Source organism: Pan paniscus, chromosome 5 (genome assembly GCF_029289425.2).
Source record: "Pan paniscus chromosome 5, NHGRI_mPanPan1-v2.0_pri, whole genome shotgun sequence".
NCBI lineage: Eukaryota > Metazoa > Chordata > Mammalia > Primates > Hominidae > Pan > Pan paniscus.
In genome coordinates this window covers 62,288,169-62,302,965 of record NC_073254.2, presented here as the reverse complement: position 1 = coordinate 62,302,965, position 14,797 = coordinate 62,288,169, and the positions used below count along the sequence as shown (strand labels likewise).

General features: G+C 39.2%; 1 protein-coding gene across 2 annotated transcripts in view; it reads right to left on the bottom strand.

Moving 5' to 3' along the window:
• Positions 1-14,797, bottom strand: part of OPN5 (opsin 5) — a 42,793-nt gene that overhangs the window by 17,487 nt on the left and 10,509 nt on the right. The window contains exons 1-2 of one of the 2 annotated variants that reach the window (XM_057302513.2): positions 12,247-13,301; positions 11,799-12,133 (exon numbers count right to left, since the gene is read on the bottom strand). In XM_057302513.2, the coding sequence (XP_057158496.1) occupies positions 11,799-12,133; positions 12,247-12,352 (441 nt within the window). In that variant the 5' untranslated portion in view covers positions 12,353-13,301. Of the gene's footprint in view, positions 1-11,798; positions 12,134-12,246; positions 13,302-14,797 lie in introns of those variants that run through there. The other variant, XM_057302512.2, reaches the window with a different exon arrangement.

Genomic DNA, 14,797 nt, shown 5'->3' with positions numbered 1-14,797 from the left:
TGCCTGACCCCTATGCATCATCTCACTTCAATTCAACAAACTCTTTTTAGCAAGTGCTTTGTGTAAGACCCTATGCCTAGTGCTGTGGGGAATACCAGTAAAACCTAGAGCCTGAGTTGTATCCCTCTAGAATACAAATAACTACAGTACAAGGCTGAATATTATTTAAGTGGGAGCTCAGAGGAGGACACATATACATCCTATGGGGCAAATTGGGGCGTTTCTTTTATGAGATGAAGTTTCGCTCTTGTTGCCCAGGCTGGAATGCAGTGGCGCAATCTTGGTTCACTGCAACCTCTGCCTGCCAGGTTCAAGCGATTCTCCTGCCTCAGCCTCCCAAGTAGCTGGGATTACAGGTGCACACCACCATGCCTGGCTAATTTTTGTATTTTTGTAGAGACAGGGTTTCACCATGTTGGCCAGGCTGGTCTCGAACTCCCGACCTTAGATGATCCACCCACCTCGGCTTCCCAAAGTGCTGGGATTACAGGCATGAGCCATCGCGCCTGGCCTATTGAGGAGAGTTTCAAAGAGGATGTGCACCTTGGCAAGTAGAAATAAAGAAATAGTGGTGAAACAAAGTAAAGGCATAGACAGGAATGTGAGAGGTCTATATAGGAACCAGTGAGCAATTCACTGTGGTAGGAGAAAGCAACAAAGGGAAATGAGGCAGGAAAGAAAGATTCAGGGTTTTGTATGGCATTATTGAGCTTGCACTTAATTCTATATTCTTTGAGACACTAGTAGGTTTTTGAGCAGGAAATATGATGAGAGCTCTGCTTAGGAGGATTAGCCTGTAGAGTAAAATGGCGTAGAAAAAAATAGAAGGTAGAAAGATCATTGTTTATTTATTCAATCAACAAGTATTACTGAGCATCTTCCACATGTTTTGTGTGAAGGATAAAGCAATAAACAAAGCAGACACATCCCTGCCCATGTACAATTTCTACTCTTAGCACGTTTGGTTAGGCAAGAGTCTAAAGAAGAAATAAGAAATTAGAGTATTGAGACTGACAAATGTAATCAAAACTTTGGTTTTTATTTAAAACTTGTGCTATTTCAGGCCCTAATTGAGAAAGCGTACACTAACTTCAAAGTATCCTTACACAATGTTATCTACTAGGATATTCCTTCTGTAAAATAAATTTGAAAACTGTATTCAAATCTGTCTTCTGCGTAGTAACACACCTATTTGTTTTTTGGGGGGGGTTGTTTGATTGTTCGTTTGTTTGCCTTTGTTTCCACCTTCCCAGTGTATCTCTTCTACCTTAGCATCACCAGCACCTCTCAATCTGCTAGGCTGCTTTATGAAGTTGACATCATGGGCATCACATGACCCAAGTCTGACCAAGCAGAGGACTACACATTCCTGGCTACAATAATAGGAATAGAGAGCAGCGCATGACTCAAAAGATCTCGATCAGACCCACCTTGGGGATTTTATAGAGGAGTTCCAGGAAAATTGGACTTTCCTATAATCTCTGAGTAAGGATGGAGCTATGCCAGGTATCACTTCCTTTTACTCCCGTCCCCAACTTTAAGAAGCAAAATAACAATTCCCAACATCAGGGTCATGACAAGTTCCAGAGAATCAATGATAAGGAGTGAGACATACAATGTTTTATTAGTAATAATTAAAGCAACACTATTTGCGAATGCCTTTTTTGTTTTAGACAGTTAATTGGATGTGTTTTTCCCATAACAAGGACATATGTGTGCCCGTGCATTTCAGTACACTTTAGCGGTAGGCAGGAAATGGTCCACAGCCTTCGGTCTACTTGACCTGTGGAACAGCCTGTCTATGGGGTGTGTTTGCCCTAGGAACCCGCCTCTGTGGTGTGTATAAGAATGAAACATGGAAAATCTAAAGTCTAACCTAAAGTCTCAGGTTCTAAAATTCCACCCAAGAATTTCAGAACTCATCTCTGAACATTACCTGCAGCACACACACACACACACAATTAATAATATCAATTTTTTTCCATTTTACAAATAGAGAATCTGAATCCCCAGGAAATCAATCAAGTGAGCCCAGATCTCCTGCATGACCTGCAACCTTGCTTTCGGTCCTTGGCCAAAACTCTCACCTATGCTTAGCAGTTAAACTGTCAAGTCCCAATGTGCACACACAGCTCTCCCGTTGGACTTGCTTTCCTATCTTTCTACGAAGCTTACCCAGGAGAAATTTTTATTTGGTTATGTCTGTGTGACTTTTGCTTGTAAATGGAATGGATGCCTCAAGGCTCACAGTGAGGGCCTTCTTTTTCTAAATCCCCAAATAAACACTAACTATAGAAATAAAGCTTGCTTTAGCAGATGTCTAGGGACTTAACATAGCTCCATCTTTGCTTCTTTGGTGAGTCATATGATGAGTTCACAGTATCCCAAAAGCTGTTTTTTGTGTTGCTGCCAAAGTCATTGACAAAAAATAGATTAGCACTTAGTCCATAATATTTTCTACATTTTACGTGTTTTCTACTTTTAGAGGAGTGTGCAATTGGGGAACAGGAAAGACTTAAAACATTTGCATTATGTTATCCTTCTTAAAAGGACATAGAAGAATTAAATATACTTCAGTTTTACAAACACATAGCAAATGAATCACTGTGGTTTTTCTGGGATTAGAATAAATCTAAATACTTTAAATTGAAAGACTTAGAAATTGAGTTTAAAGCAGAAAGAGGGATAAAAGACTGGATCTAAAAAGTACTACACAATGTTATTTATGTTTCTGAAGTGAATACAAAGTTAATATAAGGCACATTCACTTCCTATAACCTTTCCATTTTAAAATATACTCCACAAAATATTAAACATTTAAATGTAAAAACTATTTTAAGATATAGGCCACGAAAGTTTTCAAAACTTTCATGTTACACTCCGTTTCTGTCAGCACTTTCTACTCAGCTTGGAATATATTTAATCTTTTCATCAGTCTGTTTTTGACTTTCCTCAATTCTAAGTGTGTCTTAATCTTTATTTTCTAAAATCTCTATTCCAGATATCCTTAAGCCAGTTCTAACACAGGCTCCTGTACCCATCAACTTTTTCTAAGTTGTTTATTTTTTTTTAATTACTTCACTTTTATCACTGCCTTTTTGGGTCACTGAAAAAGCAGTAAGACTTCAAATCCTAAATTAGACAATTTTTGTGGGTGGAAATTCACAGGGTACATGTTTAGCTTCTACAAAAGAATCACACATCTGCAACCCAGTTCATTTTAAGTACATCATGCTACAGAGGACCAAGGGATATAGCCAGTTTCCAGTGCCAGTTCAAGCTGGCATTGTGTCACAAAAGCAGTGTTGTCCATAATTGCACAATTCCAATTAATTAACCAATTAAAGCAATAATCAAATAATATGGTTGAAAGTAAATCCTGCAAGGCTATGCCTCTGGGTCTAATACATCTGAAGCATTCCAGCAGGTAATGTTTCTAAAAAGGAGTTTCCCTCCTTTCAATGTGCTGAGGCAGTGTGGAATAGTGAGAAAAGTCATTGGCATGGAGATACTCTGAGTAACTCCATGATACCAGTCATGGTTCAGCTCGACTGAGCAGTGTGAGTGGGGCAGAATCGCTGATTTTCTAGGAACAACTATTTCAGAGGGGGTGAAGAGCTCCTCTCTCCAGGCTCCTTTGCCCAGATGCAAATAAGACTTCACCTAACGTTTGAACCTGCATGCTACCTTGAATAATAAAATAGATTAGAAGATACAGAATTGATGTGAAAGTAAGGTTGAAAAAGAGGGCCAAAGAGATGAAATAAGTTCCCCATCAATAACAAGATTGAATCACATTACAGAACCAATTAGACTGGGGATAACAAAGATATTCCAGTGGCTAGGGTGAGAAAATGTTCCCAGGAGAGATCACCTCTATGCATTAGGGAACAGGAAGAATGCACGTTCTGCCTCTTTCAGGAGACAGCACAATTGACAAGAGCATGTGGGTGACAAGATTTTGTTTTTCTAGCTTGGGTCTAGCTAGATTTGATTCCAGCCAGTAAGAAAATAATATTAAAAGACAGTAATTCCAGTTATGAGACTACTACCTTCCACATATAGAGCCATCTGTCATTGAGTGATTCTACCAGTGGCAAGCAGGAAGGGAGGGAACTTGACAACTGTGACCTACCTTCTTTGGTTCCTTCACACAAACATACAAATAAGAGTGGTGACACTTACTTAGCTTTCACATTACCTTTTAAGAAATTAAGTAATTTGATAGCTTTGAGTGTGTCTAGTTGGAATTTCTTCCTTCCTTCTATTTTATCCACAGAATGATAATTAAGGTCAACTATCCTAAACCTTCCTCCATAAACTTGAAAAGAAAAAATTTCTGACATCTTTGGTGTACTTTCCATCTGTTAACCCTCATTGTGATCTAAACAATAAACATGAATTCATACTTCAAAAAAAAAACAAGTAAAGAAAAACAAGAATTTCACACTTCCCAATTGCAATTTTCTCGAATCTTAAAATACCGCTACTCTATAAACAAGCAAAAGCTGCAACTGAAAAGAGAGGCAGTAAATTAGGTCATGTCACTCTATGCATCTGTGTTTTGGGGTTTTGGTCCAAAACTGAATACAATATTTCCTGACTAGGCAGTGGCTGGCTTAAAGAACAGAAAATAACTTACAAGTATCTGGTTCAACAAAACAGGAGATACTTCACTGTTAGTTATAGATGGCCCAAAGCCCTTGAAGTGGGGATGTGCGGCTTGAAGAGGAACAAATACTCAGGTTGGAAAGCCATGTGGTTCTAGTAACAATAGCCATTGCCAGAGACCTTTAAACAATTGAACAAATCTAGTCATTTTCATAGACATGCAGAGTTTAGAAGGTAACTGAGATATCATTTCATTCTCTTCCTCCACTTTCACAGATGAGAAAACTAAGGCCCAGCAGGATTAAATGGTTTGCTTTAGGTGAATTCATCAAGATGCTGAGTTACAAGCAACAGAAGTTGACTATGGGTGAGTGAGATAGAAAACACATTTATTTAAAGGATACTGGTTAACACAAAGTAACACTGGGAAGCTGCAGTTTACATTGAGATCAAACAGAGAGAAATGCTACCCAAAACTGTGACTGAGAGCTGGTTCTGATGCAGAAACTCCTGCTGCTGTAGCCATGGCCTCAGGAAAGAATTCCCTGCCCCTAGATGCCATATCATTAGTTTCTGGGACACATTGAGGGCTGGTGCCCAAGTCCATAGCTGTAGGGGAATTCTGGGAAATGAGTGGCTGTTCTTTTCAGCATCTTTTAAATTAAGAGGCACAATGCTTCTCCTCTCACTCTAAGCAGGGCACAAAACGTTGGAAATTCCTCAGACACAGAAGACTTTCAGCCTCTGGCAGGCAAAATAAAAAACACACATTGACTATGTAACACCTCTCAAGGAGCTAGTGGCAAAATTGGGACTGACCCCTAGTTTAAAACTTTTTCATGATTAAATTGCTCTGAAGTAATCCTTCCTTCCTTCAACAAATATATATTAAGCACTTACCATGTATGAATCATTGTATTAGGTTCTGGGGACACAGAGAGAAAAAAAAACATGGTTGTTACCCGCTCAGGTCTCATCAAGTAGTGGTAACAAAGAAAAAAAGGGAAATGAACAAATAATCCCCAAAATAGGTATGAAATCATAAATTAATTAAAAATTGTGACATGTTCCAAGAAGATAATGTAAAGGCTGCAATGAAACATTGTAATAGGAGGAGGATCTGAATTCAATTTTTGGAAATGCTTCTCTGGGAAGTGACATTTAAGCTAAGAACAGAGGGATGTAATTAATTAATTGGTTTTGGGGGTTTTTTAAAGCAATACAGTTCAACTTTCCCATGAACTGCCATTAGAGTCCACACAGGGGGTCTTCTGAATCTGATCCTTCAATGATAAATAACATTTGATGAGCTATAAAAGGGAGGAGTCATTTAAGGGAAATGGAGCTTTATGTTTAAGAGTTTTAGAAAGATTTCACAGTCAATGTAAAAGAGCAAAGTGAAGCAAAATGCCCTGTCAGGTATAAAAGAAACAGAGGCACTAGAGCCAGAGTTCAAGGGACCTCTTAACATTCATCAAGGTAATTAGATTAACTTAGTTCATTCAAATATGTATTTATTCAAGCAATCTTGATTAAACAGCTAGCAGGTGCCACACGGTAGGGTCCAGTGGCAAACAGGACCCACGGCATTTTCCTTTGCCTCACTTACTGTCTTACAAAAGAGAGCTATAAACATGTGATTCAGTAAAATATGACCAGTGTCACTAAAGATAACGTGCCAAGTGCTCTGATGGCTCATACATAGCAGGTGGACTTTAACCAGGGAGAATCAGGAGGGCTTTCTGGTATAAATAAGGGACACTAAGAGAAATTCAGGTGCCCAGGGGATCTGTATCATAACTGTAGACCTGGAACATTGTAAATGACTGATGTGTGTTAAATGAATTACTATGAAGCACCAACATGTATGGCATAATAATATTTAGAAAAACTAATTCATGCTTCTGGGATTGTCTTCCTGTCATTGTACTGAAACTGCCTTTGCAAAAATTGTATCAGTAAGAAAAATTACAACAGTGAACTGAGCTGTTCTAACACCCCCATCTTGACCTTCCTTTAATTATTCCTGGGATTGGGTGCCAGGCTGACTTTGAGAGACATTTAGGCTCAAGTTTAAATGATAATAGGCCTTTCCCCAAATTCAAGCACTTTTGAAAAGCTAATGGGAAGCTGTCAAACTGGGGGAATGAGAGGACACTGAGTTCTGCTAAGGTGCAGACCTAAATGATTGTCAGCCATTATTCTGGAGGTTACAAGATATGCAACTTCCCCAATTACTCCTGCAAATAACATCAGTATTGTAGAACCTAAGATTGGCCTTTTGAGATATCTTTTCAAGTTTTTTGCATGTCTGACACTCATAGCTCCACCTGGACCCCAAGGCTCCTGTGGCCCCACCTGGGCAGACTCAGCTCAAGAGGAGAGCTTCCACCCCCTATGATTTCATTCCCAACCCAACCAGTCAGTAGCAAGCACGCATTGCATAGCAATCCCCACCCCTTCACCCAAACAGCCTTTGAGATACCCCTCACTTACAAACTTTGGATGAAATTGATTTGGGTACTAACTCCATTTCCCATCTGGCATGGCTGGCCTCATGGCTATTAAACTCTTTATTGCAATGCCATGGTCTTTCTTTGTGCAGCAGGCAGGAAGGACCCCTCAGGCAGTGACTCTACCATTCCCCTTATTTAATCAGCAGCAAGAGTATTCACTGCATTGTGTGAAGATTTTTAGAAGCAAAAGTACCTAAAGAAGTAAAACCTTCATTTCCCAGCTTCTAAGTTTTAAAACAGAAATTTGAAACTCCCAGGAGAGAAAATAATTGAGAAAAAGGGTTTTGAGTGTGGGGAAAAAAAGTGACTTTGAATATCCACAATCAGAGGCTTAAAGGACTCAGGGCATTAAGATTACTGTGTGAGAAATTTAGAGGATGTACATGGAAATAAGAGCCAGTTTTCCCACTCCCAAATAGGTACAGGACCTACACCCTGAAGGCAAGTGGGGACATCAGAGGAGTTGGTAACCTACCCTGAGAAGGTGTCCTGAACCTACCCCACTGAGCTGAACACCAAAGGCCCGGGGTCAGGGTGGAAGAACAACAGAACTCTCAGGGATGTGAAAGCAGAAAATATGTGCCTCACTTCCCAGGGCCCCAGCCAAGACCCAAGATGCACCAGAAGGGTTGCAGCGGAAGGGTGGGGAAGTAGCTTACAGTGCTGATGAGCCTAAAGATGCCTTATAGTTGGAACAACAAAGATGCAAAGTGACCCATGAAAAATATAACTAAGACCACAAGGAACCCTAAATATCTCAGCAATGCCAGGGTCAGTGAATGACAACACCCAGACCAAGAGTCCCCAACCCATTAGCACTGGCATTGTGAAAACCTTCCTGAAACTTTTAGGTAATCCTGGGAAGAAGAGAGAAATTACTGATTTCACTGAATTTATCTTGACTGTCCAATAAGAAATCAGTTTTACAAGGTCAAATGCAAGCATAGAAATGAGATTATGCTGAGTCATAGAAATATAATCATATGTATATGTATATCATGTATATCGTGTGTGTGTATATATATATATATATATATATACACACACATATATATACATCACACCTCTGTTTATCGCCTGTGAAATTTCAGGCTGCTACAAAAGTCTAGCAAAACCATCATTTTTTAAAATTAATCAGAAAAAAGCTACAAAGTAGAGAAAGGTTTGCAGACAGAATGCCAACTTTTAGCTTCACGAGATCAGACCGGTAGAATACTGGCCCTAGTCATAACCCAGCTAGAAATAATTAAAGTACACAGAAAACTAAGTGATTTTGATCTCAGAATCCCGGAAGGTAAACTTTAAGTAATCAGCTTTTAGACCAGGCTGTTCTGAAAATCAGAAGCACCAAGAGAGCAAGCAATTTGACAATCCTGAGCAGTAGCTAAATGAGCAAAAAGGTTTCTAAGGCTGCGGAAGGGCCCAGTATAAGGCGGTTTCTACTTATTTTTACTCAGTAGAAAAATCAAGGTCAAAATTGAGTAGTAGTTAAAAATAGTTTCAATTTAGTACTGAAGATGTCACAGTAGTTATGTTTGTTTCTCAGTATCAGTTAAATTTTGTCTTACATTTTCTGAACAAATATTAATAATTAGAAACACTTGTGTTTATGTTATTTTAATATAGGTTTATATAAATAAATGAAATATAGACATATTAATATAATATTACATATTATGTGGTGTCATTAAGTATATAAATTAAAAGAATATACATATATATAACAAAATTATATATATATGTATTCCTACACTTCATTTAACATTTCTTTGGTTAATCTGGTCTAGAGTGAGCCTAACTATTGGATCTACCCAGTCCAAGTCAAGCAGAATAATACAACAAATCAAATTAAATGGTATATGTGCTGAGCTATACCTCATATGTATAATGACCTTCAAAGCATTGACTCATATGTATAATAAGTTCTAGAAGCACTGACTGGTCTAAACATTGACTAGGTTCATTTTTCAATATGGGTTGAATTTTGGCTTAAATTTTCTGCACAAATATTAATAATTAGAGATGTTTGTATTTAGGTTATTTTAATACAGGTTTATATAAACAAAATATAGACATGTTCTTAATATAATATTACATATTATGTGCTATAATATCATTTAGTATATAAATTAAAAGAATATACATAACAAAATTACACATATGTATTCCTACACTTTGTTTAACATTTCATTTAACCTGGTTTAGGGCGAGCCTATTTGATCTACCCAGTCCAAGTCAAGCAGAATAATAACAAATCAAATTAAATGGTATATGCTGAGCTATACCTCATATGTATAATGAGTTCCAGAAGCATTGACTAGACAAGCTTCTCACTCCTCAAGAATACACAAGAGGACAAGATGCTAGAATGTGAGGGGGTCAAGTTGAACAGTTCAACTGACAGGAGAGAAGATGATGGGTAACAAACTGGGAGAAACTGAAGAAGAGCCTCATGGCAATCAGGACCCAGATTTATTGAGCAAGGCCAACAAAGTGTCAAGGCCAATGACATAACAAGGGATGGAAAACAGAGAGGTGAGGGGGATGGCAAGAAGAAAGCACATTTTGAGACATTGCAGCAACTGTATGCAAAGTAAACTTCGACGTCACATACCAGTGTGATGAATGTCTGCACCTCATTTCCTGGGCACACTTCCATAAACTATTGAAAAGCAAATTTTTCATCATTGGTACATTTGCCCAGTTTCTAAAATAGTACCTGGTACAAAGTAGGATTTGGATTAAATATAATTCAACTTTAACTAGGATTGATTTATTTAAATTTCTTTTTTGAAAGATGCAGGTAAGAGCTAAAGGGAGAACTAGAAATGAAGAACCTAACTCATAATGCTTCATTTTATGAAAATATTTTCCTACTTTATAGCCAGTTATAAGACAGAAGAAGTTCATGCTTCCTGAGTCTGCATTTTTGTCCAAGAACTGTTCTATTATTAAGCTATCAGTATAGATTTAGAGTGATGAAAATATCCCTCAAAGCTTCCTCTACTTGGCATGTACAGTTTGAGCATAACAGCCAACTGGAGCCATCAGGAATCTAGCTCACAGTATGTGATATGGTTTGGCTGTCCCCCCACCCAGATCTCATCTTGAATTGTAGCTCCCATAATGCTCATGTGTCATGGCAGGGACCCAGTGACAGGTAATCGAATCATGGGGGCAGGACTTTCCCATGCTGTTCTCATGATAGTGAATTAGTCTCACAAGATCTGATGGTTCTATAAAAGGGAGTTCCCCTGCACATGCTCTCTTGCCTGCCACCATATAAGACATGACTTTGCTCTTCATTTGCCTTCTGCCATGATTGCTAGGCCTCCTCAGCCATGTGGAATTGTGAGTCAATTAAATCTCTTTCCTTTATAAATTATCCCATCTTGGGTACATCTTCATTAGCAGTGTGACAGCAGACTAATACAATATGCAACCAAGAGATCTTTGTATAACTCCAAAAATTCTGCAATTTGGAGAGAGGCATATTACCAGAACCAAGTCTCTGACTTACTAAAAAGCCATCTCTTATCTGGGGGGAACTGTGTTTCTCTGGGTCCCTGAGACTAGTGGTCTCCAAAGTGAACATGAGAATACTCGAGGGTAGGATACCAATCAACGTGATTGATTGGGATACAGGAAGAAATAATTATAACTTCAATCTACCTTTATTTTTATCTTTAAAATAGAAGACAAAAATTGGGGGGTTAAATTAGGGGGTGCTAATATTTAATACAAAGCTTGATGGTATTACCTGTATGTCATTTATATTGAGGGCATGTGTTGGAAAATATTTTTTCAGTACAGGGGCAAAAATTCATGAACATGTGAAGACCACTGCTTTAGACTTTACCAGTAATTCCTAACAGGCATAAGGAAAAAGGAGAAACCATGGTTGCTCTAACACCTTCTATGCACCAGATGACAGAATAATATACTTTATCTCTTTGAATTCCCACCGTAACCCAATGAGACAGATATCACTATTCCTGTTATGCAAGTGAGGAAATAGGGATTCAAGAAAGCTAAGTATCTAGTTCTAGGTCACAAACTTGGCAGGTACTGGGGATGGGATTAAACTCTAGTCTTGTTCTTTTCCTTACTCCACAATACCTAAAGAACTGTCACCTCTGAAACCACCGTTTACCAAGGTACTCAAGCCTGCAGAAACTGCTCGTGTTCGTAACACAAGCTTCCCATAGGAAAGCACACATGGTAAACTCTTACTCTATAAATAATTCAAGTGGTAGAATGTCCCTAATGATGTCCCAAAGTCCATGCAACACAGAAAATACTGTGAGGCATTGTATGATTCATAAAAGTTATTCTTATTACTGAAATAATGAATGTGAATCAATAGTACCCTATTCAGCAGAGCAGATAAGCCCCCAAATTGATGGGTTATACAAATTTGGTAGATATTAAAAATGTGTGTGTGTGTGTGAGAGAGAGAGAGAGAGAGAGAGAAGAGAGAAGTGGGGGAACAGAGACAGAAAGAGGAGAGAGAGACCACAAAGAAAGGCTTAGCCAATCATCAACGAAGTTCAGAATTACGTAAAGAATAGAGATTCTAAGTTCTCTCAGTCTCCATCGTTCCCTATCCTTTGTACCCTATGAAGTTGTAAGTAGTCAGAAAACACATGTGTAGAATATTAGTGCACTTACCTTTGTCAGTTTCATTTCCAGCACATGGCTGCTATGGATCCGACTGTCGAAATGAGCTACTTCTTTGGAAGAGGACTTAACCTTGGCAATGATCTTTACGTAGGAGAACACGATCACAGCCGTTGGGAGCAAGAGGCAGAAGAAGAGGATGTTCAGGATGAAAACCTGGCCCCCCACCGAGGCCTGGGCCAGCCACCAGTCCAGGGTGCACGAGGTTCCGAAGGGCTCAGGTACGTAGTCCCCCAGACCTACCAAGGGCATGGTGGTCCAGAAGGAAGCATAGGCCCAGATGGCTGCCAGGCAGATGTAGGCGTGCTTTCTTTTCAGCCAAACCCCTGGAGGCGGAAGAAAAGCATTACCCGGATGTAATCTGCCCTACACCCAGATACCTCCCCTCGATATGTCAAATTCCACCTCCAAAGATTTATTCCATTGATTTCTGGGAGACCTGGGCAGATAACTGAAGCCTGAGGGAGAGTGGAGTAAACGGAAAAAAGTTCCAGAGCTTGGGCCTTTCTCCAGGAGAACACAATTGGAAGGTTTTCTCTAGGCATCTGGGAGCTTTGGGAGGGAGAAGTGACAACAGCTGGGAAAAGGGACAGGAAAGAGATGAGAGGATGCTGAAGACAATGGAGGCCCTTGAGAAAACATCTCGGAAAGGGTGTGTTAGTGGATCATCCAGGGAAAATCCTTCTGGGAGGTGAGGAAGCACAACACATGGCTTGCGTCTTTAAAACGCCCTTCCTGCTAACAGCTTTTGTGTTGCTAGTCTTATCTGGCTTCCTAAGAACTTGTGGAAGGGGCTTGGTGGCTCGTGATCATGACACTATGGTTTGAGATTAAAGTCCTTGACTGTGTTTAGTAATTTGTGGAGCAGGTTTGGAATCTTCAAACGTCATTCACACAACAATCGCGCTCACACAGCCACAGCGGGAGAGGCAGAGAATCTAGGTAGGTTGCATCATGTTCTGCAAAGTAATTCTGTGAAGATATTTTCAGGAAGACAAAAAATGAGCTCCGTTTTTCAGCACTAGTTTCTGTTAACCAAAAGAGAATTCCAAGCGGAGGAAATAGTGCAGTCATCTAAGAAAAGCTGTAAAGCACTAGTGATCATTTTCAGAATTCAACACAACCACCAAAGACAGGTCGGCCTGATTTAGTGCAGCAGCCTCCACAGGAAATTACCTTCACACCTCACTCATCACCTCGAACGAAGAGGTCCAGGAAAGTGACTCTTTACTGCCTTGGTTTTGTGTTAGCAGAGAAGAAATATCAAAATATATTCAACAAAAGCTAAATGATTACTTCAATATAGCCTCAGGGCCTGCCTCTGCTTAGTGCAATGTGAGGTTTGGAAAGTCGGTCAGGCCTAATTCTTCTATGTCTAGTCTTTGACTGACCTTGTGCATGCAAGACTATATTGCATATGGGTTAAATAAAATAATGTAAGGGGCCTGCTTTGCAAACTAGAAAGTGCTATATTAACATGAATGTTTTACTCCTGTGTAAGTGTATCTCATTTAGCGCTAATAAGAAATATAACAGATTGTTTCTATACTCTATTGTCTCCATTTTTTTCAAATACATGGCATTTTGTGTCATGAAATGCAAATTTCATGCCCAACCAGATAGGGGTGGCAATCATGTAGCCACAATATAAGTCAGCTCTTGTTTCTCCACTAAAACTTATAAAACATTGGCACAGGTAATCACATATATTCATGGGAATGTGCATAGGCATACGTATAAGCATTTATGGTTAGGGTTACTTGTGAGGTGTTTTATACTTACATTCCAGTATGGTGAAAGGCTGTCAAGTACAGGAGGGAGTAGATTAGTAGATTGGTTCTGTGTTGCTCCAGAAGTCAGAACTAGGACCAATGGGTGGAGGTTACTGGGAGGCAGTTTTGTCTTAATATAAGGAATAACATTGTAACAATGAGAGCAGACCAATCAGAGAATGGGCTGCCTTGTGCAGTAGTAAGCTCCCCGTCACTGGTCACTGGAATTATTCAAGAAGAGGCCAAGTGGTCATCTCTCAGGGATGCCTTAAAACAGTTTACCACGTTACATGGGAGAAAAGTCTACACGTCCCCAAGCGACCTTCTAATTCCAACATTCTGGGACGCTGTGTGGAGGGTTTAATAGTGCATCAGATTAAATGATGAAACCACACTACTGAGGTTCAACCTTAGAAGAAGCTGGAAAATATACACAGTTCCCACATATGGAGTTATGACCTGCAATGATCCTGGCAGTGGGCGGCATCATCTCTTTAACTGACAAAGCCTAAACTCAAGAAAATATTTAAAAACAGAGGTATCAGGGTTTAGTATTCCTCAAACACTCTCAGGAAGTTTAACTTTTTTGCCTTCTTATCTATAAAATCTATAGTTAAATTTAAAATCTCTTTGGTATGAACAAAAATAAGTCTATAGAAAGAATTAGATGTTGACGTCACACAGAATATGTATAGTTGTATATTTTATATCTTACTGGAAATTTTGATTCAAGCTATTTCTATTGGAAGTTTTAAGTGTTTAAAAAAGGAGATGTAAACTTTAAAAAAAAAAAAAAAAACGTAGTGCTGGATGATGAAGAGAATGGCTCACAAGCCCCCGCCTCCCACCCACCCAAGCATGGATTCTTTGGAGTTTGGGGATGTAAACTATAACAATACAAAGGGAAATTCTACCACATTGACAGTGTCAGGTCAACTTGATTTTTCCCACCTCAGTCTCCAGGCCCTGCTCTGACACCACAGTCTGTCGTCCATCACAACCACTCTAATTGACAGATTGACAATCAAAGCAACTTTATCCAGAGCAAGTCAGTACTGTTCCTTGGTTGTGCCTGGTTCTCAATATTAAACTTAAAGACCCAAATGCAATTCTTTCAGGTTTGATAAATTCCGAGAGCTCCAACAAACAAATGTAGTAGAAATTATTTTTAACCTGTAGAAGGGTCTAATCATTAAAAAACATATATTTAGGCCCTGG